At 42.3% G+C, this 22,385-nt stretch overlaps 1 protein-coding gene across 5 annotated transcripts in view; it reads right to left on the bottom strand.

Moving 5' to 3' along the window:
* Positions 1-2,119: 2,119 nt before the first annotated feature.
* The window catches only part of LOC135105037 (tripartite motif-containing protein 3-like), an 87,094-nt gene continuing 66,828 nt past the window's right edge, over positions 2,120-22,385 (bottom strand). For 4 of the 5 annotated variants that reach the window (XM_064012938.1, XM_064012939.1, XM_064012937.1 and 1 more), the window contains 15 exons: positions 20,971-21,351; positions 16,281-16,397; positions 15,655-15,840; positions 10,533-10,698; positions 9,738-9,895; positions 9,114-9,300; positions 8,663-8,849; positions 8,089-8,203; positions 7,483-7,908; positions 6,996-7,139; positions 6,375-6,475; positions 5,852-6,015; positions 5,482-5,693; positions 4,955-5,095; positions 2,120-4,238 (listed from right to left, as the gene is read on the bottom strand). In XM_064012938.1, coding sequence (XP_063869008.1) covers positions 4,086-4,238; positions 4,955-5,095; positions 5,482-5,693; positions 5,852-6,015; positions 6,375-6,475; positions 6,996-7,139; positions 7,483-7,908; positions 8,089-8,203; positions 8,663-8,849; positions 9,114-9,300; positions 9,738-9,895; positions 10,533-10,698; positions 15,655-15,840; positions 16,281-16,397; positions 20,971-21,351 — 2,838 coding nt within the window. In that variant the 3' untranslated portion in view covers positions 2,120-4,085. Of the gene's footprint in view, positions 4,239-4,954; positions 5,096-5,481; positions 5,694-5,851; positions 6,016-6,374; positions 6,476-6,995; positions 7,140-7,482; positions 7,909-8,088; positions 8,204-8,662; positions 8,850-9,113; positions 9,301-9,737; positions 9,896-10,532; positions 10,699-12,230; positions 12,738-15,654; positions 15,841-16,280; positions 16,398-20,970; positions 21,352-22,385 lie in introns of those variants that run through there. The other variant, XM_064012940.1, reaches the window with a different exon arrangement.

Below are 22,385 nucleotides of genomic sequence, written 5' to 3'. Positions count from 1 at the left end.
ACAACACAATATTATTTTCCAAACCAACACAGTCATCTGATATTCAAATGACTCTGTATTGTTCAACATGAAGCAAGCTTAAATAAGATTTTGCTAATATATATATATATATATATATATATATATATATATATATATATATATATATATATATATATATATATATATATATATATATATATATATATATATATATATATATATATAAAAGTGAGCACAGTCTAAGGTTGTCATGGCAGTAGTCATTTGTTCACTGTAGAGACCATAAGACCACAGAGTGATACAAACAGGACACAGGTAATTCTTCATCCCTCAAACCTTTTATGCATCTTTGAAACTGTGATATGCATTTCATTCATGTCATTTATTCCAAATACTTTAGCTGAGGTGCAACAAATATATTTCATACTTTTACTATTTCATCATCATGTTGAAGTTATACTTATACATATTATTAATTCACTTCTTAAGTGACCAACATTTTTTTTCTACTCAAGATGTCTCAGATCTGTTTCTTGGCTGTCTGCCTATGTAACATCCACACCACTAGTTGCTTTGCAATGTAACTGTGACAATGATGTTGACTTATGGGATTAAACTATCACATCTTTTTCTTTTGAATAAATAATGAAGTGGTGATAATTATAGACACCAATTGCTGTTGCTGTATGTTATTACTTTCACTATCATCATCATCTTGAATAATATGAGCAGTGTGATGCTGTTGTTGTCATCATCAAATGTGTTTTGTTCAGAGATGTGTGATATGAATGGCAAGTATGTATTGTATAGTACAGCATGGTGACTCAAATAGGCAAAATATAAATTTTTGTTGAATATCTTGTCTCTTTCTCCATATATACATGATTGGCAAGTCACTGTATTCTATACAATCTATATTTAAGAATGCAATCAACAATGTCAGATGGTAAAGAGAAAACTGCTGGCTCTATCTTGGTTTTGAAAGGTAGTGTATAGCTTTGTACAGTGGCAACACAACCTAGACACCTTGAGTGGTCATGACACTACCACTACACACAGATTTTGGTAAAAATAGAAAGAAAAAAAATAAAGAGGTTGTTGCTGTGAGGACAGGGAATGCCCATGTGAAAAATACTTGGGGAAGTGCATGACATCTAGATGTAGTGATGGGAAGACAGACTCCTGTCTGACTTCCAAACTGTGTGAAGACCTTGAAGAACCCACAACACAGGGGTAAGGCAACTCTTCCCCAAGAGGTGAGGGTGACCATTGCTGAAAACGAACAACTGAAGAGAGAGTGAGAGCATGTGATGCCTCATAAACTCTCTTCTTGTGTGGATGAGACAATAAACAGTGAGGATATGCAAGTGAGGCCACACTCTTATGATAAGAAGACACAGAGGAAGCATGGTCCTAGTACAAAGACAATGTCTGTCCTTAAGTGGTGAATCAGTTAAGGAACAAATATGGCCATGACAGCTGTCACAAACTAAGTTATAAAGGTCACTACTCATCTTTTAGTGGCAGAGTATGCACGTTTCATTTTAGGGAAAGACCTCTCCATAGCTGCCAATGTCTTCATGGCAGCTCTCCATAACTAGTCAAGGTCAGGAAAAAAAAAAAAAAAACAGTGCTGTGCTGAGACATCTGCCAACCAAGAAGAATGAAGACTAAGTGACTAGCTAAGAGTGGGGTGGAGGCTTTCTGGCTGTGTCCTGGTGGCTGGGTATGGTAACACAGGCCACAAGTTTCAAATGTTATACTGCATTCTTTGTAACTGGTCAAAGACCAGCTGAGTGATACGTATAAGTTTCAACAACTGTAGTCTTAAGAAAGTGAAAATAGACACATACTGAAATTACAGTTGCCTTCTTGGATGCTGGTTTTGTTTGTTAGTTTCTTTGACTTGGATGAACATGCTGAAAGGAGAAATGGAAGGATTTCTGTAGATAGGCAAATACTTCTTGAGAGGAACGCCTTTATCTGTTCACACATGAGGCTGGTGAGTGAGTGACAGCCACTCACCATACTGACACATCACTGTGGCAGACACTGCTTTCATGGATGTCCATATCATTACAAGCCACAAAGCAGAACTTAATTTTTCTTAAGACTACAAGGAAAATTAACACTCAGATTGATAACTGTGATTCATTGTGAGAGTAGCACAGTCACAGGGGGCACACACACACACACACACACACACACACAAATATCAGTTCCTCTAATTACATAGCAATTATATATATTCATAGCTATATATGTATAGATATAAGATGAATATATGTATATATTTTCACGTATATGTATAAACACCTTTCTGGACTGGATACAGAAAGGTGGTTTTTGCTTTTGGGCCCACCAGGGTGCCCATCACAGGCAGCCCAGCAAGACATGGCACTCAGACACCCTCATGGATCAGGGGAAGGGAAGGGGGGAAGGGGGAGAATGGGTGGAGAAGAGTAAAGTGTGCTGTGGTGGGGAGGAAGACTAGCACCACTAACACTACAGACTCAGACATGAATGTCACAGAGGTAATAGTTTTTGAGTCTCTCACTCTCACTTTCTCTCTTCATTAGTAACAGAGGCACTTCTGACAGAGAACAAGGGTAGAAAACTATACACTCTACTACCACTAGCACCACCATCACTGCCTCTACTACACAGTTCCCTCAGTGCATCAATAAGTTTTAATGTCACTATTATTCTCAACAAAAATCTGCATATCTGGTTCTGCATGTATTGCTTTTGCTTGAATTATTTCATGTGCAGGAGAATCAAGCCAAACATGAAACTAAACTTTACTACGTAGTTATTCTTCTTGAGATTTGTTTCAGCTTTTTATATTAGGCTCTTACTAACTGAAACTGTAAATCATATATATCAATGAAGAGCAAATATTATTTTTCTCAATGACTAGACAATTTCTACTCAATAGGTGAATGTCACTTCCATGTAATGAAGCACAATGGTGTAGGTGGTTCAATCTGCAATGGTACTTATTGTAGACAAGAACTGATGGTAGCTGAATAATAATAATAAAATAAACTCAAAAGACAAAAGAAATAAAGAATACCACTCAACACTCAATATAACTTTTTTTTCAACTTTTCTCCACAAAGAATTACATATCTGAATGGAAATTAGCTAAAATCTTCACTGATGCAAACCTTCTCAGATATTCTTTATACAAAGTTTGGGCAGTGTGTACATGTGATGTTTGTGGAGAAATGGGCAGGTGGAATTAGGGGCAATGTATGGGTGGTGAGGAGGGAAGGAAGTGTGGAGAGGAGGGTTATTACAGGAATGAGAGAGAGAGAAGAAAAAAAAAAAAAAGGTGAGGAGGGAAGGAAGTGTGGAGAGGAGGGTTATTACAGGAATGAGGGAGAAAAAAAAAGAGTAAGTGAGAGACAGGGAAAAGATATAAAGCATAGTTAAGTGTGGGTAATGGGGAGGTGAGGAATGGATGACAGGGAGCATTAAGTGAGTAGAACAAAGCAATGAGGAAGAATGGAGAGGGACAAGGTATGTCTGCCTTGGGGGTGCTTTGGGCTGTGGAGGTCTGTTGGGTGTCCATCAACACAGATGCAGACTAAAAAATTACGCAAATAATGATTATTAATGCACAGGAAAATGGAATGGTATTACTGCACTTCTCACAGAAGGCAATTATGAGAAGAAAAGCAGAGTTTGAGCTTGTAAGGAGCTCAGCAAAATATTTACTGTTAGAAACTGCAATTAATTTATACATCTCACTCTAGATCATGGCTTGATGATGTATTTTCATGACTTACACAACTCATTTGATTGGCATCAGCACTTGACTAAAATCCATCATAACACAGAGGAACAAGTCACCCTTTAATATGTGTGGCACTTTCCATTAAATAGTTTATGGTCACTTCCATGCACTTATCAAGGTCTTTTGCCAGAGATTCAACCACACCACAGCTGAATGTGTTTGGCATTGTGGATCCTCCTCAAAAACCCAGAACCTCTTGTTTATTGCCTTACACTCATTCTACACAGATGAGGAAGAGGCAACAGCATGTGGTCCCTCCTGTAGATGGTCCCTGGGTCTGAGGTTTGCATGAATGTCCTCACTACTGTAGGTATTTGTACACCTTGAAGCAGTGGTTGCCTGAGTCAGCCACAAAGATCTGACCGTCAGGGGTGAGTGTCATGCCTTGTGGCCCATACAGAGGATCTGCCAGGGTGTTGACATAGGAAAGGAATGACCCCTGCGCATCAAACACCTGAGGATGGGATGAAAGGAAGTGAGAGTGAAGCATGGAAGTGACTTATAAGATATTTGAAAAAGAAAGTGAAAGTGAAATAAGGAAGTGAACATGACTCATGACAAGAGACTAAAAATGGGAAGAGTAGTGTTAGTGAACCAGAAATACATATACATGACTGAGATAACAGAGGATGAGACTAGGTCATCAAAGTATGCTAAATATACATGTAAGTGATAGAATAAAGGAATTCATAAGAAAAAGAGATAGAAATTATATTACAATAACAGTAAAAGTTAATCTACTTGTTACAATATATAAAACTGACAAAGTAAAGACCATCTTGAAAGTAATGAAACTGACTTAATAAAGAACTATGTTATTCATTACAAAACACTGATAAATTAATCTACTGCAAGTAAGGGAGGTAGACATGACCAGGAATTGAACCCAGATTGAACAGGCCAGAAGGGCAAGCCTTAGCCAGCTGGACCACAAACTGCCTCAAGACTAGTCTTGCTTTGGCTCATGTTTCCATGTTCTGTCACTGCATTATGATCCAAACTTCAGTAATAAAAATAATCTACTTTCAAAAATTCTCCATTAAAATGAATCACAAGTGCAAAATCTTTAATATCTAATCAATATACAGAAACTACACGAATGAATGTAGTTGAGAACAACAACACTAACTACTGTTTCTAAATATCTAAACATGTGCACATGCACCCCACCTGTATCCTGGAGTTGCCCCAGTCTGCCACAATAATGTTGTCATAAGCATCAACAGCAATTCCTGTTGGGGCATTGAACTGTCCGTTGCCTTCACCACTTGAGCCAAAGCTGAACATGAAATCTCCTGCAGAATCAAACACCTGCAGAAGATAAAGACAACACTCTGATTATTTATCTATATGGTCATTTTTAATTTCTACTGAAGTATTACATCAACAGACTCATAACTTAAAGTTATAGATTTTCTCAGCCAAAGACTGTTTCTGTTAACTCCTTTACTATGATAAAATAATTTTACCAATATCTGTGATCAATTAATCTACAGTTTTACAAGCAATGTGCAGAACACCCTGCTTATAACCACTGACTGTTCCTGATTTTAAAAAAATCTTATTGCAATAATTAACAATACATCATGTTCTATGTTCCCCATAAAATGTAGTTTTTGCATGAAAACAATGACAAGCAGAGTGATGCTATCATTGGTGGATTACTCTCCTCTAATCAAAACTTGGACATCACTTACCTTGACACAGTGGTTATGAAAGTCTGTGATGGCAATGTGGCCTTTGCTGTTCACTGCAGCAAAGTGTGGCCCAGCAAACTGGAAGTCATCTGTGCCACGACTCCCAAACTTAGTGAGGAGCTTTCCAGACTGCTGGAAGACGCACACACATGATGCCTTGTTGTCCACCACTATTATGTGGCCGTTGTTATCCACACACACTCCCTTTGGACCTGTGATACAGATATATGTGTGATTTTACTATTGGTTACTGAGCTATATACAAGGATAACAATATTGTGTTGTAAAATTATTCATACATAAAGAATGTATGTACTATATAAGTGCTCTGTGATCAGTAAAGCATCATTAAGCCTCCACAAAAACTCACCCAGCAGCTTGCCATGGCCCAGGCGAGTGATGTACTTCCCAGATGGCTCAAACACAGACACCCACTTGTTCTCATAGTCCGCTACAACATAATTCCCATTGGGCAGGGCAGCCACTCCTGTTGGCCGCTGCATCTGGCCAATGCTTCGTCCCCTCACTCCAAATCTGCCATTAAAGTAGTTTTATTTTTCCCTTTATCCTAAGAAATTATGTTGTATTACGATTTTTACGTACTTAAAAACATTGCAGTAGAATAACCTATCAATAAAATCTTAAATTTTTAAGAAGTCCTTTGCAGTGGATAACACCTTGGTGTAAGTCAGTAAAGTCATGGAAGGAGACTACACCATGGATAGGGTCAAGAAGTGCACCACTGTGATTGTGTACACTGTCCTAAGAATTAGCATGGGTAACTTCATCATACTTTGTGGATTTATCAATCTCAGCATGAACTGACAGGATGATGTGGCAAAGGGACAGACAGTTAGGTACATAATGATCTATCATGGATGCTGGCAACTTACCTGAGCTTGCATTCTCCTGCCAGTGTGAACACCTGGATGCACTGGTTATTGGAGTCAGCTACAGCAATGCGGCCGTCCTTGAAGGGGCTGTAAGCTATACCCTGGAGGAGGAGGAATGGGAAGGAAGCTTAGTGGTGTTCTCACCACAGCAACACCAAGGTCCTCCATAAGTCTGATCAGGTGCCCCACAGTATCCTTCTTTATGGTATCCTCCAGGTTTTTGGTTTGGATCACATTTTCACTCACTAAATTAAAAAAAACATACAAGCCTCCAAGGGAAGCACTAGCTGTCCAGAATGACACTGGTCTTTGCTCAGAGTTCTGATATACTGAAAGTGACATATCTGAGTGAATGAAAAATGTTCCTCTGTTCACTCAGAAAGCTTTACCAGTGGTTGTGCAAGGGATGAAGAGGGAACACACAAACACATATCAATTACATTTTTAGATAACAACTTTATGAATGTACAAAGATGCATTAACAAACATGTCTTATGATAACTTAGTTGTGACAAAATTTGATTGTAGGTTTGTCTCTTACTTACCAGCTGATTTCTTAATCTCACTCCCCTAAATGTTTCCTTCCTTCCCTCCTTCCTTCCATACCCATGAAAGCCTCACCTGGGGATTGACAAATTCTCCTCGATTGCGTCCTCGTCGGCCGACCCTGAGCAGCATGTCATCCTCAATGGGGTTAGTGCGGCGGGAGCAGGATGAGCGGTGGGACATGGGTCGACGGGAGGCCCGGGAGGCACGAGAGGTGACCTGGGGAGGGATAGGCTGTTGACAAATTGTGCTACTTCTACAGAGATCTTCTCCTTTCATAGAAGTGACATATTTCCCATATACACTTTTATTACTCTCATCATCCACTCTACTCACATTGTAGTTAGATCTCAAAAGATCCATTTTCAATGCTTACACCCGTACTTTGCCATTTACATAAAATTTCAATGAAAGTCACTATATGGACTGACCATATTGAATCCCATTATCTCAAATACATTTATACAGACATACAGATGCAGTGCAGAAGAAAGTGGCAAGATGAGAATGGTAAGTAAGTCTAGCAAAGGGAAATATAATAACATAAAACAAAGAGTCACACCTGTGTGGAATGGGAAGTTTGCCGAGCAAGTGTATGAGGAGGAAGAGACCTCTGGCTACTACCACTGTCCTCTTCCACTGGAGCTGTGGCTGTGATGCTGAAGGGACTGCCAGAGATGGGCTGCCCATACAGCTGCACCTCCAGGCTGTAGATTCCCTCTGTGGGCACTGTGAAGGCCACCTCATATGTCCCATTGTTCAGATCCAGCACTTGAGGCTGTACCAACTCCTCCCGGGATCCACTGGGGCTCTTGCTGGTGGAGCGTGGGGAGGCAGAAGGTGCCCGCGGGGAAGAGGAGCCGTGGCGGGGCACTGAGAGGCTGGTGCGGGTGAGGGTAGTGGTCACTTCTGCTCCTCCTGATGCAGTCTTCTCCCCCTTGTGGTCACGAGTCACCACTGTCACAATGCTGCCTCTGCCTACTGTCACCTGGTATAATGGGGAGTTCCATTTGCTAACTGCACACTTTCTAACATCTTCATATTAGCACAAACTTATTTCACTGTTGTATACATCAAAATAATATGTAACCAAATAAATGCCAGTATTTCCTGCAATGCAAGACAAATTGTTTCCTGTATTCACAAGTACAGAAACAAAGGTAATCACCAGTCTGAGTGCCTCTCCGGTGGCACAGGTCTGGTGAGGCACGGCACTATTGCTCTGAATGCTGCCAATGTGCAGGAAGGCTGTCTTCAGTGGATCAATGTTGCCGACTACAAACCTGTAAAGTCAATCATCAAGGTTATTTCAGTTTTTACTTTTATAATGCTGATGATAAATCTGTAAAAAAGAAAACTTACATAAAGGGCTGTTCTGTGGTATATATCAGTCTTAATAAAACTTGAGCTAAAGATTCTCTTTAAAGCACTTGTTTTGGTCTTTCAAAGTGGAACTTTCTGATCATTTTAACTAGTATTAAACTGTTTAAACCTTATACATAGAAATTATTAACATTAAGTTCTGCAATTTACAATGTACCACAAAGCTACTTACTTTGTCTTTTGCTTTGTTTTATCTGATGCTCTTATTGAGACACTGCACTGCTAGGATGGAACATCATCACATGTATGTTTAACTGTACTGGGAGGCCCACTCACAAAGATAACCAGGGGAGTGCTACATTTTAATAAATTAAAAATTATACAACTTGAAGGTTAAGTTTCCTTGGCAGGACACTCACTTGAGGTGGCTGTTTTCACGGGGTGCTGGTGGGACATTCATGTTGGCATAGTCCATGAGGCGCTCCCCAAGCTGCTTCCTTACCAGCACCACTTCCATGGCTGGGCAGTGTGACAGCGCCTTCTCAACAAACTCACATCCACTCTCCACCCCATGCACCCAAGATTCAAGTTCCTCCAGTTGATTGCCTACAACAATGCCAATAAATTAGACAGGATGCATTTGGTGCTGGAATGAAGTTGATCTGAATTCTGTTGGAAATATTACTGCATTATGTTGAAAGTTTAGATTTACCAAGATAGATCAGACACTTTTCTGGATGGTCAATGAATATAAGACTAGAATTACAGGTTAAGAATTACTGATATCTGTTAGCTTCCAGGGTATGGGTAATACACACACATGAATGTCTAAGTACTTCAGTCATCAGAGGGATTGCAGGCATTCCTTACCTAGTGTTTGCTGCTTCTCAGACTCAATGGTGTTGAGGGCATTGATGAGTGCTGTCTGCCTCTGGTCCAACAGCTGGTGAAGGGAGTCAAAGCAGCGCCTCACCTCCGCCTCTGCTGCTGCCCTCCGCCCCTGCAGGCTGCTCACCACCTCTTGCACATCACAGATTGCTTCCTTCATACACGGTAGCTGAGAAGAAATGAGACTTGCTCTATCATGTGATGAATGTAAAATTACACAGGAGGGAATCTAACCAACATGGCTTTCAGCACTTTTCTGTTTGTGGGTATATATATATATATATATATATATATATATATATATATATATATATATATATATATATATATATATATATATATATATATATATATATGCACATAACTATTTCTATATATGTGCAAACATTCTCATTTTTTCAATATGTATATAGTTCACATTAAGTTTCAGTACCTTTATTTACAATCTTTTCCCAAAAGTTAGTGTAGTGACCAAGTGGAGCCTAGTGATCATTACACCCTAACTGCCAAAGAGTCAGGCAGCATGACTGTCCTGACACAGATTCAATTGCCAGCCACTGCCTCCTTGGCTCAGTATCAAAGCACAAAGTATTGCATGGGGAGTACCTGCATGGTGACACGGTCAATCAATTGGTGCATGGCAGCACGGTGCTCATCAACAGCATCAGCAAGATGCAGCGTGTTGTGGGTGCGGTGTTCAATGTCTGTACAGCTGCTGCACACCGCTGTTTCACAGTCTCGGCAGTAGAAGCGCAGAGTTTGGCCTACAAGGGTGTGGAGAGGAAAGGAGGTACTGATAAACAGGGCTGCCTTTCTCACTGTAAATGTCTCTAATATCTAGTATAGACTTCTCAACCTTCTATATTTCTAAGCAAGTCTTTCAGTACCAAGAACAAGAACAATAATCAATGATTACAAAATTCATTAATGTAAACCTAGCTGTTCACTCACTGTTGTTCTTTGAAGTCAATCTGGTAAGATACACAACACCAAGAAGAGGGGGAAATTGTGGGGATGGGGACAGTCAGGGTATTAAGAAATTGTCTCAAAGAATCAGATGTACCCACACACACACACACACACACACACACACATCTATATATAGAGCACAAAATAAATGCACTTCTATGTACTGATAAATATTCAAAGAAACAACACACATATTATTCTGATCACTGAATTAGTATCCAAGATATATGATGCTCTGCTGGATGGCTGGCTATTGATTATATATTTACTGTTAATTATTCACTTATCTTGCCTGTAATTACTGCAGAGGGGAAGCGGTTGAGGCACATGGCGGCAGCTTATTATGATTACCAGGTGTAAGTGTGTCAGGTGGTATTAAGGGCAGACTGTGGCTGCCCTGTTTGCATAGCACACTCTCTCTCTCTCTCTCACCTTGATGGGAGGGGCAGTAGAGTGTGGTGGCAGATGAGGACACAGATTCATCATCATCCTCTTCATCAGGATGGTGAAGGTGGTGGTGTCCATTGGCTTGAGGCGGCGCCTCCTCCACCTCACTGTCCCCGAGGCTCACCACGCTGTGTCCCTCACTGCCCGAGTCCTGCGGAAGAAAGCCACGTTAATGATGGATCTGACCACTGGAGAGGAAGGTCTCATTCAGAGTAGGTACACACCTTAACATGTGATATTTGGATGGGTGAGACTTGAAACAGACGTCTGGGTGTTATGGTGAGTGGCAATGTCAAGTTAGACTCAAGTTGTTAAACGAAAGGAGTGAGGAAAAGAACAGAACATAACTGGGAATACCTACATTATCTTGGAGAAAAAATATTATATAACATTTGAGAGAGAGAGAGAGAGAGAGAGAGAGAGAGAGAGAGAGAGAGAGAGAGAGAGAGAGAGAGAGACTGAATGATTGTTTTTTGGTTATTAATTATTCTATACAAAATAAATACTCATTTAAATACTTTACATGGCTGTATTACATTTACAAGGGGGAATGAAAGCATAACTGATAAAATACCGTGTTAGAGAGAGAAAGGCAAGGGAGGTAAAGAAAGAAAGAAAGAAAGAAAGGAGCAACGCACGCAACTACTAATGCGCTCCTGAAGAAAGAGAGGCAGGGAGTGAGAAGACGGAGGAGAGAAACTTACGTGGAAGAAGTTAAAGGGGAAAGGCGAGAAAAATCCATTCATGCAACGTTCTGAGAGAGGAGAGGAGGAGAGGAAGAGCAAGAGGAGGGAGAGGGGTTCGAGATGCGCGACGGGGGAAGAAAGAGGAGTGTGGGGGGGAGAAGAATCGTTCGCGGCACATTCTGGGAAGGAGAGGTCACGTGAAGAGGGAGAGGAGAGGTCGAAGAGTAGGGCGAAGGGAGAAACTGAATTAGAAAAGAGATACGACAAAATGAGAAGTAATAAAGACAACTGAAGTGAATGAGAGGATAATGCAGAAAGAACAGGAAAACAGAGGGAAGGTTATTTACGAAACTGAATAAGAAAAGAAAGACAAGATAGGAGATAGTATTGAGATAGATGGATGGTTGAGGGGGAGATAAGGAAATGAGGGAATGGGAAAAGAGGGAAAGCTGTTTACCTGAAGGAGGACGAGGGGGAGGAGTAAGAGTAGGAGAAAGAAGAGGAGGAGCAAAGAACGAGGGCTTAAGGAATATTTAAGAGGATATTACGGAACTGGGAAGGAAAAAGAGAATAAATGGAAAGAGAAAGAGAGGAAGGGAAAGAAGGGGAAGAGAAGGAAAGAAAATAGGAATGTAGGAGTGAAGAGAACTTGGGAAACGAAGGCACGATCAGAGAACACACACACACACACACACACACACACACACACTTGCGACAAAAGAAACGAACATAATAACAAACCAAACTAATGAAACAGGAAAGGAAACGAGGAAATAAGTCTATTGAAAGCAAATAATATGTAACATGACATACGGAACGAGAGAGAGAGAGAGAGAGAGAGAGAGAGAGAGAGAGAGCCGTGGGTTTAACATTAGCAAATATGCATCCCTCCCTCCTCCCACACACACACACACATATTCAGAGAGAGAGAGAGAGAGAGAGAGAGAGAGAGAGAGAGAGAGAGAGAGAGAGAGAGAGAGAGAGAGAGAGAGCATACCACGGAACGCGGGGAGAGTGCTCGCCATCCTGGACTCATCTTCATTGGCACAGACAGAGACACGAGTTCTTTCAGTTAGTGTATTTCCTTTACCTCAACTCATTTATCTTCGTTTGTACCTTAATTCCCTTTTTCACTGATGATGCAAGTCCTTTTTTGTCACTGGATTTTCAGAGAGAGGGAGAGAGAGAGGGAGAGAGAAGGAGAGTAGATAGATGTGAAAATTTAATCAAGGAATCGAAGCACTCAAATGTCGCGGAGATCTTTTTTAAAGTGGATCGAACTCTGTTTTCACGCACACGCCACGACACTCATCCCTTCTCCTTGCACGCAGGTGTGGCAAAGGTGTGTGCACGGTGATTGCCGCCACGCTGGAGACGGTGAGCGCAGGCAGGCAGGTGCGGGAGGCGAGGGGAGAGGATAGAGAATGAGGGGACTTGATGTTCTCTCTCCCGGTCGATGGTGACAACTGCCTGTGTCTGGTGCTGCTGCTGCTACCTCCCCTCACTCACTCCCCCAGGCTCTCTCTCTCTCTCTCTCTCTCTCTCTCTCTCTCTCTCTCTCTCTCTCTCTCGTCAGCTGCCTTCCACACTCTGCCACATAGACTTACATGCCGGCACATGCGCGGGACACACACACACACACACACACACACACGCACGAAGTCTTACAAATCCACAACTTTCGCAAATCATATTAATGGTTGCGTAAAACACGTGACTAAGTACTTTCTTTTCTCGTCCACAACAAAGACGAAAAAGAAACAAATACTATATATGTATGTGTACATACATACATACATTCAACAGCAACAACAACAACAACAACAACAACAACAGCAATGACACGTGGTATTCGACAAACAATACACCATAAGAACTGATAGCGCACACACACACACACACACACACACACACACACAGCGGGGAAACCATGACATTTTTCCTCTATTCTTTCCTTCCTGCTTCCATTCCCGCTTTTAACCTCATTATCCTATTTCCTTCCTTCCTTCCTTCTTTGAATCACACAACCCTCCTCCTCCTCCTCCTCTTCCACACTCTCTTTCCTTTCATTTATTCATCAATTTATTCCTCACACTCCTCCTCCTCGTATTCTCTTCCGTTCCTCCCTCTATTCACTGTAATTTCCCTTCGTCTTTCTTCCCTACCCTACTTTCCTTCCCTCCCCACCACCTCTCCTCCATAACCACCTCTCTTCTTCCTTCCCCCCTCTTTCCTTCTAACCCCACACAAACGTTATCTCTTCCAACTTCCCCCATTGACAGAAATTATCACCCCTTTTCCTTCCTCCCTCCCTCCCTTCCTTCCTTCCTTCCTTCCTTTTTTTCTTCTTTCTCTCCATCCCCTCTATCCTCCTACCCCTTACTGGTATGCATTTTCACCCCTACCCTTACATATCCCACTCCCCTTCCCCCTACCATCCCCAGCCCTCCCCAGATTAGTGAGAATGGAATCATATCGACCTCGGCACCCCAGTTTCTCTTCACACCCTCACGCACCTCATTCCAACACCCCTTTCTGGCAGTCTGTTGTCCAGCTCCCCCGTACCTTTTCCTTCCTCTTCATGCAACTGTGAATCTCCACTTTTATTTATACCTTTTCCTTTTCAGGTTCAGATTTTTCCCCTATTCGGTATCCCAGTTTTTCTCCTTCCCCACCGTCTCAAGTTTTCTTTCTTTCTCCACCACCCCAGTTTTCTCTCCCCAGCACCCCAGTTTTTCCTTCCCCGCACCCCAGTTTTTTCTCCTTGCGCCCGTTTTTCCCTTCTTAACACCAGTTTTACCTCTCCAGCACCAAAATTTTCTTCCTTCCCTCCCCACCATTCCAGTTTTCTCTCTCCACTACTCCATTTCTCTCTTTCCAGCACATTAATTTTGTTTCACCACCCCCTCCATCCCATAGGAAGGTTTGGTGGAGGTCAATGGCACTGTTTAGCTCCGGGTCAGCTTAGAGACCCTCCGTGACACGCCAGGACGTAGTGAAGGCCGCAGACACGCAACGAAACAGATTTTTCTAGAATACGAAGAATCGAACACTGTGCCCCAGAATCAACATAAGAGAGCAAGGAGAACGAAAACTAAAGAGTAAGAAATTGGGAAAACAAGAGTAAGAAGAGAAAAAGAAAGATATGATAGAATACAAAGAATGGTAGAATACGAAGAGAGTGAAACGCTGAGAGAAAAAGGGTAAAGGGAGGAACACAAAAGTATGCTGGAATACAACACTCCCTGAACCAATGTACTAACGCAAGGAGGAAAATATGAACGAAGAGAATGAAAACCGAGAGAACAAGAGTAAGGGGAGTAACACAAAAATATGCTGGAATACAATATTGTGTCCCTAAACGAATATACGAGGATAAGGAGGAAAAGTAAGTAAGCAAGGAGGAAAGTAAAAAAAAAAAGAACAAGAGTAACATGGGCACAAAGATCTGTTAAAAAATGATACTGTGTCCCTGAATCAATGTACGAGGGCAAGGAGGAGAACGAGAACGAAGGAGCGTAAAAAAAAAAAAAACTAGGGTGACACGAGGAACACAAAGACATGCAAGAATACAGTATAGTCCCATTACCATTATACGAGGGCAAGGAAGCGAACGAGAACAAGGATGGCATGTAAAAATTTGAGAGAACAAGAGTAAAAGGAGTCTCACAAAAATATGCTGGAATACAATATTGTTTCCCTGAACGAATATACAACGATAAAAAGGAGAACGAGAACAAAGGAAAGTAAAAAAAAAAAAATAAATAAGAGAACAAGAGTAAGAGCAGGAACACAGATATAATTGAATATAATATTATGTCCCAGAACAGAATATATGAAGGTAAGGAGAACAAGAACAAAGGATAGTAAAAAATCGAGAGAACAAGAGGTGGAACACAAAAATATGCTAAAATACAATACTAGCAAGGAGAAGAGTGAGAACAAGGGAGGGTAACAACTTGAGAGAATAAGAGGAAGACCACACAGAAACAACAAATAAGTGACAAACAACAGATCTGTTCGCTTGTATAAGAGGCTATTTGTGAAAAGCTACACCATCTAACGCAAGGCATGCAGGAAGGCAAGGCGAAGACTCCTCCGCAACCCAGCACTGCTCTCAGCATTGACTGGTACGCGAGGAGGAACGGTAACAATAGTTAATTATTCAACTATTGAGAACAGGGGGATAATAGAAGTAGGATGCGAAGCAGGATAAGTACTTAAAATGGCAAGGTGAGTGACCGCAAGAAGTACTGACTGGCAATATTGATTCTTGCATGGCTAGACACACACACACACACACACACACACACACACACACGCAGCTCTTCTAACATTGTCATCTTTTAGGCATTCCACACATACATACATACATACATACATACATACATACACACACACACACACACACACACACACACCTGTGAGTGAGTGCGGGCGCAGGTGTCGCATAGGAGTGCCTGGCAGTGGTGGCAGCGAGCGGCGGGGTGGCGGTGGTGGCAGTGGTGGCAGGGGGTGGCGGCGGCTGCCGGGGCGGCGGGAGCGACGCTCCCCTCTAGGGCCTCCATGACGCCCCTCACCCACGTGTTACTTTGCAGTCCTGGCACCTGCGAAACACACACCTATCCTGCAACACTCATACACACACCTGCACGCTTCATAACCACATCTGTAGCTTTTACTTCTACGTCTGGACTATTGACAGGGTGTATTAATGGTTGAATTCAATGAACCACCACAACGGGGCCATATGGCGCCGCTGGAATATTGATCGCCTCAAGTGTATCTCTCACCTTCATTTTTAACAATTCTTTTGCGTGTAAAGTATTTTTCCTTTTTATGTACAGATACAGTGAGTTAAATAATATTCCATAGATCATCATTATTGTAAAAAAAGTAGTCATATATTTTGAATGAACTGGAAGAAGTGGTAGAGACAAAGAGTGCACTGAAGGAAAGATTGGATATGTATAGATAAGATCAAGGACCTCTGTAGCTCAGTTTCTGCATTATAGAAGTAGATAAATACGAGTAGGGAAATACACACCCCGGCCTTAGGAAGGATGGACTGCTGGCGACACACGGGGCAGGTGAGCGTGAGGGATTCCGGCGGGGTGTAGCTGATGAGGCACCGCTCGCAGAAGGTGTGAAGACACGGCAACACCTGCAGGGAAGGGATAAGCTGCGCTGTCAGTAGTAGTAGTAGTAGTAGTAGTAGTCGTAGTTGTTGTTGTTTAGTAGTAGTAGTAGTAGTAGTAGTAGTAGTAGTAGTAGTAGTCGTAGTTGTTGTTTAGTAGTAGTAGTAGTAGTAGTAGTAGTAGTAATAGCAGCAGCATTAAATAATTAAAATATTTGTTTCACGAAATGTATCAATTATTAAACAGATATTTGCCAGTACCACCAAGATCAGTATTGATATTATTGGATAGTGGCTACTGCGCTACCTAGACGAGATCCGGATGGGGAAAGCTGGCCAGAGGGAGTGAGTGAGTGGGAGTGAGGGTGAAAAGGGAAGAGTGGCAGAAGAGAATGGAAAGAAACGAGCTGGAGTTAATAAGTGAGGGGATGGAGGGTGTGGAAGAGTGGATGGGGAGAAGAAAGAGGCAATAAGTGAAGGGATGGATGATGTGGAGGACAGTAGAAAGGAGAGGGTAGTGGTAGTAAGTGTAGGAATGTTTGATAAGGTAGCTCGGGGAAGGGGGACTGCATATTCAAATGGCCGCCACACCTGCCACAGACTCATCACTGACAGACACACCTGAGGCGGCCGCGGATCTCAGGTGAGACAGGTACCATGACGTCAATGGACCTGATCATCACTTATCTAGGATTCTTACTGTTAGTGATTTATTATGATAGGACTCCTTATGCATTCAGCAGGCGAGCCACTGTGCCCATGAAAGCAGGCCGGCCGTCCATCCCTGCCCCTGACGAGGACCATATTCTGATACACTTCCGAGCCGCACCTCCACTACATTCAAAAGTCTCCAATTGAAGTTACACGGGTTTTTAAAGTTGCTTTTACGGTTCTGGTGACAAATTGACAAAATTTCTATATTATTAACAGGAGAAACATTCTTGAGTACCCGGTTGATCGTCTCTGTGGTCTTTGAAAATAGCTGTGGTGAGAGCAAGGCGTTGTTTCAGAATACGGGCCTAACAGCAAACATTGCCTGGCACTCATTCTCCTTCATTCCTATGCCATCACTGAGTAGTTGCCTGTATTTTTACTACGTTACTATTTTGGTAAGCGTAAGAAGTGGGCAGCGGACATGGGCAGGGCACGTCAAGCAGCGAACAGATAATGAATGAGCAATTAGAGCAACAATGACAGGCTGGGACGGTGAAAGAAGGCCACGCGTGGACAGAGACCGAGATGAAGGAATGCAATGTTCTGCTGGGGCGGCCTGAGGTATGCAAGGCACATGTGATACGTATGGGTGGAGAATGTTGTCTTGAAGTAGAATCATGGAGACGTAGCTCTTTTCATAATTCATTCATTTCTCGCCTCTAAAATAATGACTTGCACTCTTAATACCGTCACACCAACACAATGGTAGCGCCACGAGTGAGCGAAACACTACTTGTCTACAGGATAGCATTCCGTAGACCGTAAAATTACGCTCACTCACAATGAATTCGTTTCCAAGAGTAATTACGTCACCATAAAATCCTATGTGCCATTTTTTTCACTTTTTTTTCGGTTTCATACCTATGCTAATTTAGGTTCATCAATTAGTACCGTGAGACTGAAATACGCACCCTTTTTAAGATTGTATACTTATGCTCAATAAATTAATACTAATCAGTATCAGTCTGATATATGGACGGACTAATCATAATTTCGTGAGTATTTGAGCATAAGACCTACACACACACACACACACACACACACACACACACACACACACACACACACACACACACACCACCACCACCACCAAAACTAATTTCCAAGTATTAAATATACAAACAGAGTAGATGCACAAACAAAACAAAAGCATTCCTTAGCAATATAGATAAATGTGTATAGAGATGCACACATCATTCACTTCAAAGCAACAAAAACAGGCAGAGAAGCACACACACACACACACACACACACACACACACACAGCCACTTCCAAGCAACACCTACACAGAGCGGCGAGCAGCGAGACACAGCCATCGATGTAGCGTGACTGCCTAGCCAGACACACCCCTACACACACACGCACGCACACACACACGCCGCCGACACACTCACTCATTCGAACATACGAACACACGAAGCATACTACTGGGTGTACTGTTCGACAACTGCTTCAACCTACGAGACAGAAGCTGCCGGGCGTATGATTCATGCATAAATGAGTATATATATAATTATAATTCGACAGTTGTTTAGCCCATTAAAGGAAATTAATTAATTTTCTTTTATAAAATGTTAGTTTCGAAAGAGACGGGAAGTAAAATTGCTAACTTTTATATGAAGAGATGGTAATTGAAAGACTATTTATTAATTTATGAACTTGAAGGTAATTGATTTTCTCTATATGATGTTACTTTTAATTAGACGCAAAGTAAAATGCCAATGTTTCTACATGAATATAGCGTATTTCAAATACATTTATCTATATTTATTTCAATCAGTCATTCAATCTTAAGTCAATAATTCGTTCACTTGCGTGAAACAAATGAGAAGTGCCAATATCTACGTCGAATACTGCATTCATAACGTGTGTGTGTGTGTGTGTGTGTGTCTGTGTGTGTGCGCACACCAGCAATACTCGCGCGCGCGAGTGTTGCTGGTGTGCGTGCGTGCCTGTCGTAAGGAAAGATGGGAAAGCCCTGTGAGTCTGAGACGGAAGAACGAAGGCAAAGGTTACACAGAAGGAGGGGGGGACAGCAGAGGGAAAGGGAGGTGAGGAGGGGGAAAAGAAAGGAAGGAAGGAAGGATAGAAGAGAAGAAAGGGAGAAGAAAGCCGAGGAGAGAAGAAAGGGAGAGGGGAGACAAAAATGGGAAAAGGAAAGGGAGAAAGAAGGTGAGAAGAGAAGAAAACGAGAAGGAAAGAGAAAAGAGAAAAAAGGCGAAAAAGAGAAAAAAGGCGAAAAAGAGAAGAAAGAAGACGAGAAGAGAAAACGAAAGGGAGAAGGAAGGCGTGAAAAGAAGAAAGGAAGAAGGAAGGCGAGAAGAGAAGAAAGGTAGAAGAGAGGTGAGAAGGGGGGATAAGAGGAAAGGGAGAAGGGAGGAGAGATGAGAAAAATAATGGGAAAAGACAGGATATAGAAAGTAGTAGGGGAGGGTAGGGGGGCACGAGGGGAGGAAACGGGGAAAATGGAAGGAAAAAAATGGGGGAGGAAAGTGGGACATGTTAAAGAGGTAGGAGAAGGAAGATAAGGGAGGAGGGGGTAGGGTAAGGGAGGAAAGCTGACGGAGGAGTGACACGGAAGAAGACGAAAGCTAAGTAAGTCGGCTCAAGAGAGAGAGAGAGAGAGAGAGAGAGAGAGAGAGAGAGAGAGAGAGAGAGAGAGAGAGAGAGAGAGAGAGAGAGAGAGAGAGAGAGAGAGAAATCCTTTTAGTACATTATCTTAGAGCATTGGAGGAGGATAGGAGGGAAGGAGGGAGAAAAGGACAGGAGGAGGGAAGGGAAGAGGGAGAGTAATGGGTGTGAGAATCTTAAGTAGTGTCTTGATAACTTTTTTTTCTCTTATTATTTTCGTCCTCTTCACATGCCCTACTGTGCCCGACTCTCTCTCTCTCTCTCTCTCTCTCTCTCTCTCTCTCTCTCTCTCTCTCTCTCTCTCCCGTTGCTTTCACTTTTTTACTTTTTTTTTTTTCTCTCTCTCATACTACTTTTGTTGTTTTCTTAATGTTGATCGCCTTCCTCCTCCCCCTCCTCCTTATCCTCCTCCTCCTCCTCCTCCATCTCATCCTTTTCATTCTCTTGCTCCTCCTTTTCGCCCCATTTTTCAGACAATCTTCCTAATCTAGCTTTTTTCTTTTTTTTTTTTTGTCTCCGACGTCCCTATTTTCTCTCTCTCTCTCTCTGCTTCCCTTCCCTTCGTTCATTCCAAGGCCAGTGGTTATGTGATGCTTTAATAATGAGAGAGAGAGAGAGAGAGAGAGAGAGAGAGAGAGAGAGAGAGAGAGAGAGAGAGAGAGAGAGAGAGAGAGAGAGAGGATAGCAATGGTAGTGGTGGAAGTCATGGCAGATTACAGTAGTAGTAGTAGTAGTGTTGTTGTTGTGGTGGTGGTGGTGGTGGTGGTAGTGTTGTTGTTGTTGCTTTTGTGGTGGTGGAGGTAGTAACAGTGGTAAGGTCAAACAGAGAATGGTGGTGGTGATGGGGAAAGAGGTGACATCACAGGGCTGCATGACGTCATGACATTAATGTGCACAACGAGACAGACAGACAGATGGACGAACAGACAGACAAACAGACGTCCCTTCTAGAGTGGCTTTAATAGGACGGGAAATGGAAGAAGAAAAGTACGAATGAACTATTAGGAGAGAGAGAGAGAGAGAGAGAGAGAGAGAGAGAGAGAGAGAGAGAGAGAGAGAGAGAGAGAGAGAGAGAGAGAAATATAATACAATGCAAATGGAACGCTAAATTTAACAAGAACCATGAAGCAAATAGAGAGAGAGAGAGAGAGAGAGAGAGAGAGAGAGAGAGAGAGAGAGAGAGAGAGAGAGAGAGAGAGAGAGAGACCGACATAATTTCCCCTCCTGAAAAGTCCACCTGTCTTTTCAATTCACCTTTGGGTTGGAATAGCGGCGAGTGCAGATGCCACAGTGAAGCAGCTGAGATTCCGCGGCGGAGGACCTGCTGCTCCCTCCTGAAGAAGACGAGCGGACGTGGTGGGCCTGGCTGCGGGCGTGGGTTGGGGTGCCGGTGGGCGTGTGGATGGGACAGCCGTTCGTGCGGGCAGGGGGCGAGGGAGGGGCTGCGGGGAGACTGTAAGTGGTGGAGGAGAGACGATCTTCAGGAATGGAGGAAGATGATGGAGGAAGAAGTTTGGTTATCTTCTTCTCTTCTCCGTTCTCTCTTCCTCTCCTTTGTTCCTTCTCGTCTTGTGTTCCTCCGCCTCCTCCTCCTTTACTGTCTTTGTCTCTTTCTTCCTCCCTCGGCGGTGTGTTCTGGCATGACAGAAGCAAGGAGAGAGGGTTTAGTTTGTGACTGTGTGTGTGTGCGTGCGTGTGTGTGTGTGTGTGTGTGTGTGTGTGTGTGTGTGTGTGTGAGATAGCACAAGTTTCCATCAAGACATATTTCATATTTTCGGTAACTTTACAGAATGAGGAATTAAGTTTATAAGTAGCAACATATAAGTTAACATACAAGTTGTGAAGTGTAAGCAACAAAAATGTAAGTAATAAAATGGCTTATGTATAATTTGTAAATCGGAAAGTATCAGTGACTTTCTATTATTATTATTATTATTATTATTATTATTACTGTTACCTTCACTTCTGCCTGTGTGTCTCAAGCCTCACCCGCGCCCAGGATTATTGTGTGGCTGTGCCGTGGGTGGCAACAGCAAGAGTTTGTGATTTATCTATTTATTTAATCTCTCGCTCATTAATCCATGTTTGTGTTTTTTGTATATCTGCGTGACAGCACCATCGTATATTTTTAGTACTTCCTCATTTACAATTTTGTTTTTAGTCATCTATCTACCTATCTTTTTATCTATTTGTCTATCTATTTACCTAATTATCTATCCACCTACCTATCTACCTATCTATCTGAGTCTGGTGTGAAGTAGCAGATTCTAATACTGTTTCCCATAAGGTGTTATTTTGTTTGAAACCACCACAGGTATATCATGATTCGTGATGTGTCACACGGGAAAAAAAAAAAAAAATTATCATTTCTTCCTTAAACTCGATACATGTGTTTACAATAAAATATCGAGGACCAACTGTTTATGTTAACTCAAGTGTGTGTGTGTGTGTGTGTGTGTGTGTGTGTGTGTGTGTGTGTGTGTGTGTGTTCAGTACAATACAAGCTTAAGTCAACACAACCCAACACACACAAGCATACGCGTCTCTCTGTGGGGGGTGGAATCAGGTGTGTGAAGGGCAGGTTGGTCGAGGCCAGGTATATGCTACAGGCAGGTGTCAAGGACGTCTGCACTATCAATCACATCGCGAGGGCCGCACACTTATGGCCA

The sequence above is a fragment of the Scylla paramamosain genome, chromosome 11 (genome assembly GCF_035594125.1).
Source record: "Scylla paramamosain isolate STU-SP2022 chromosome 11, ASM3559412v1, whole genome shotgun sequence".
Lineage (NCBI taxonomy): Eukaryota > Metazoa > Arthropoda > Malacostraca > Decapoda > Portunidae > Scylla > Scylla paramamosain.
The sequence above is the reverse complement of the archived record's forward strand: the minus strand, read 5'-3'. Positions and strand labels throughout refer to the sequence as shown.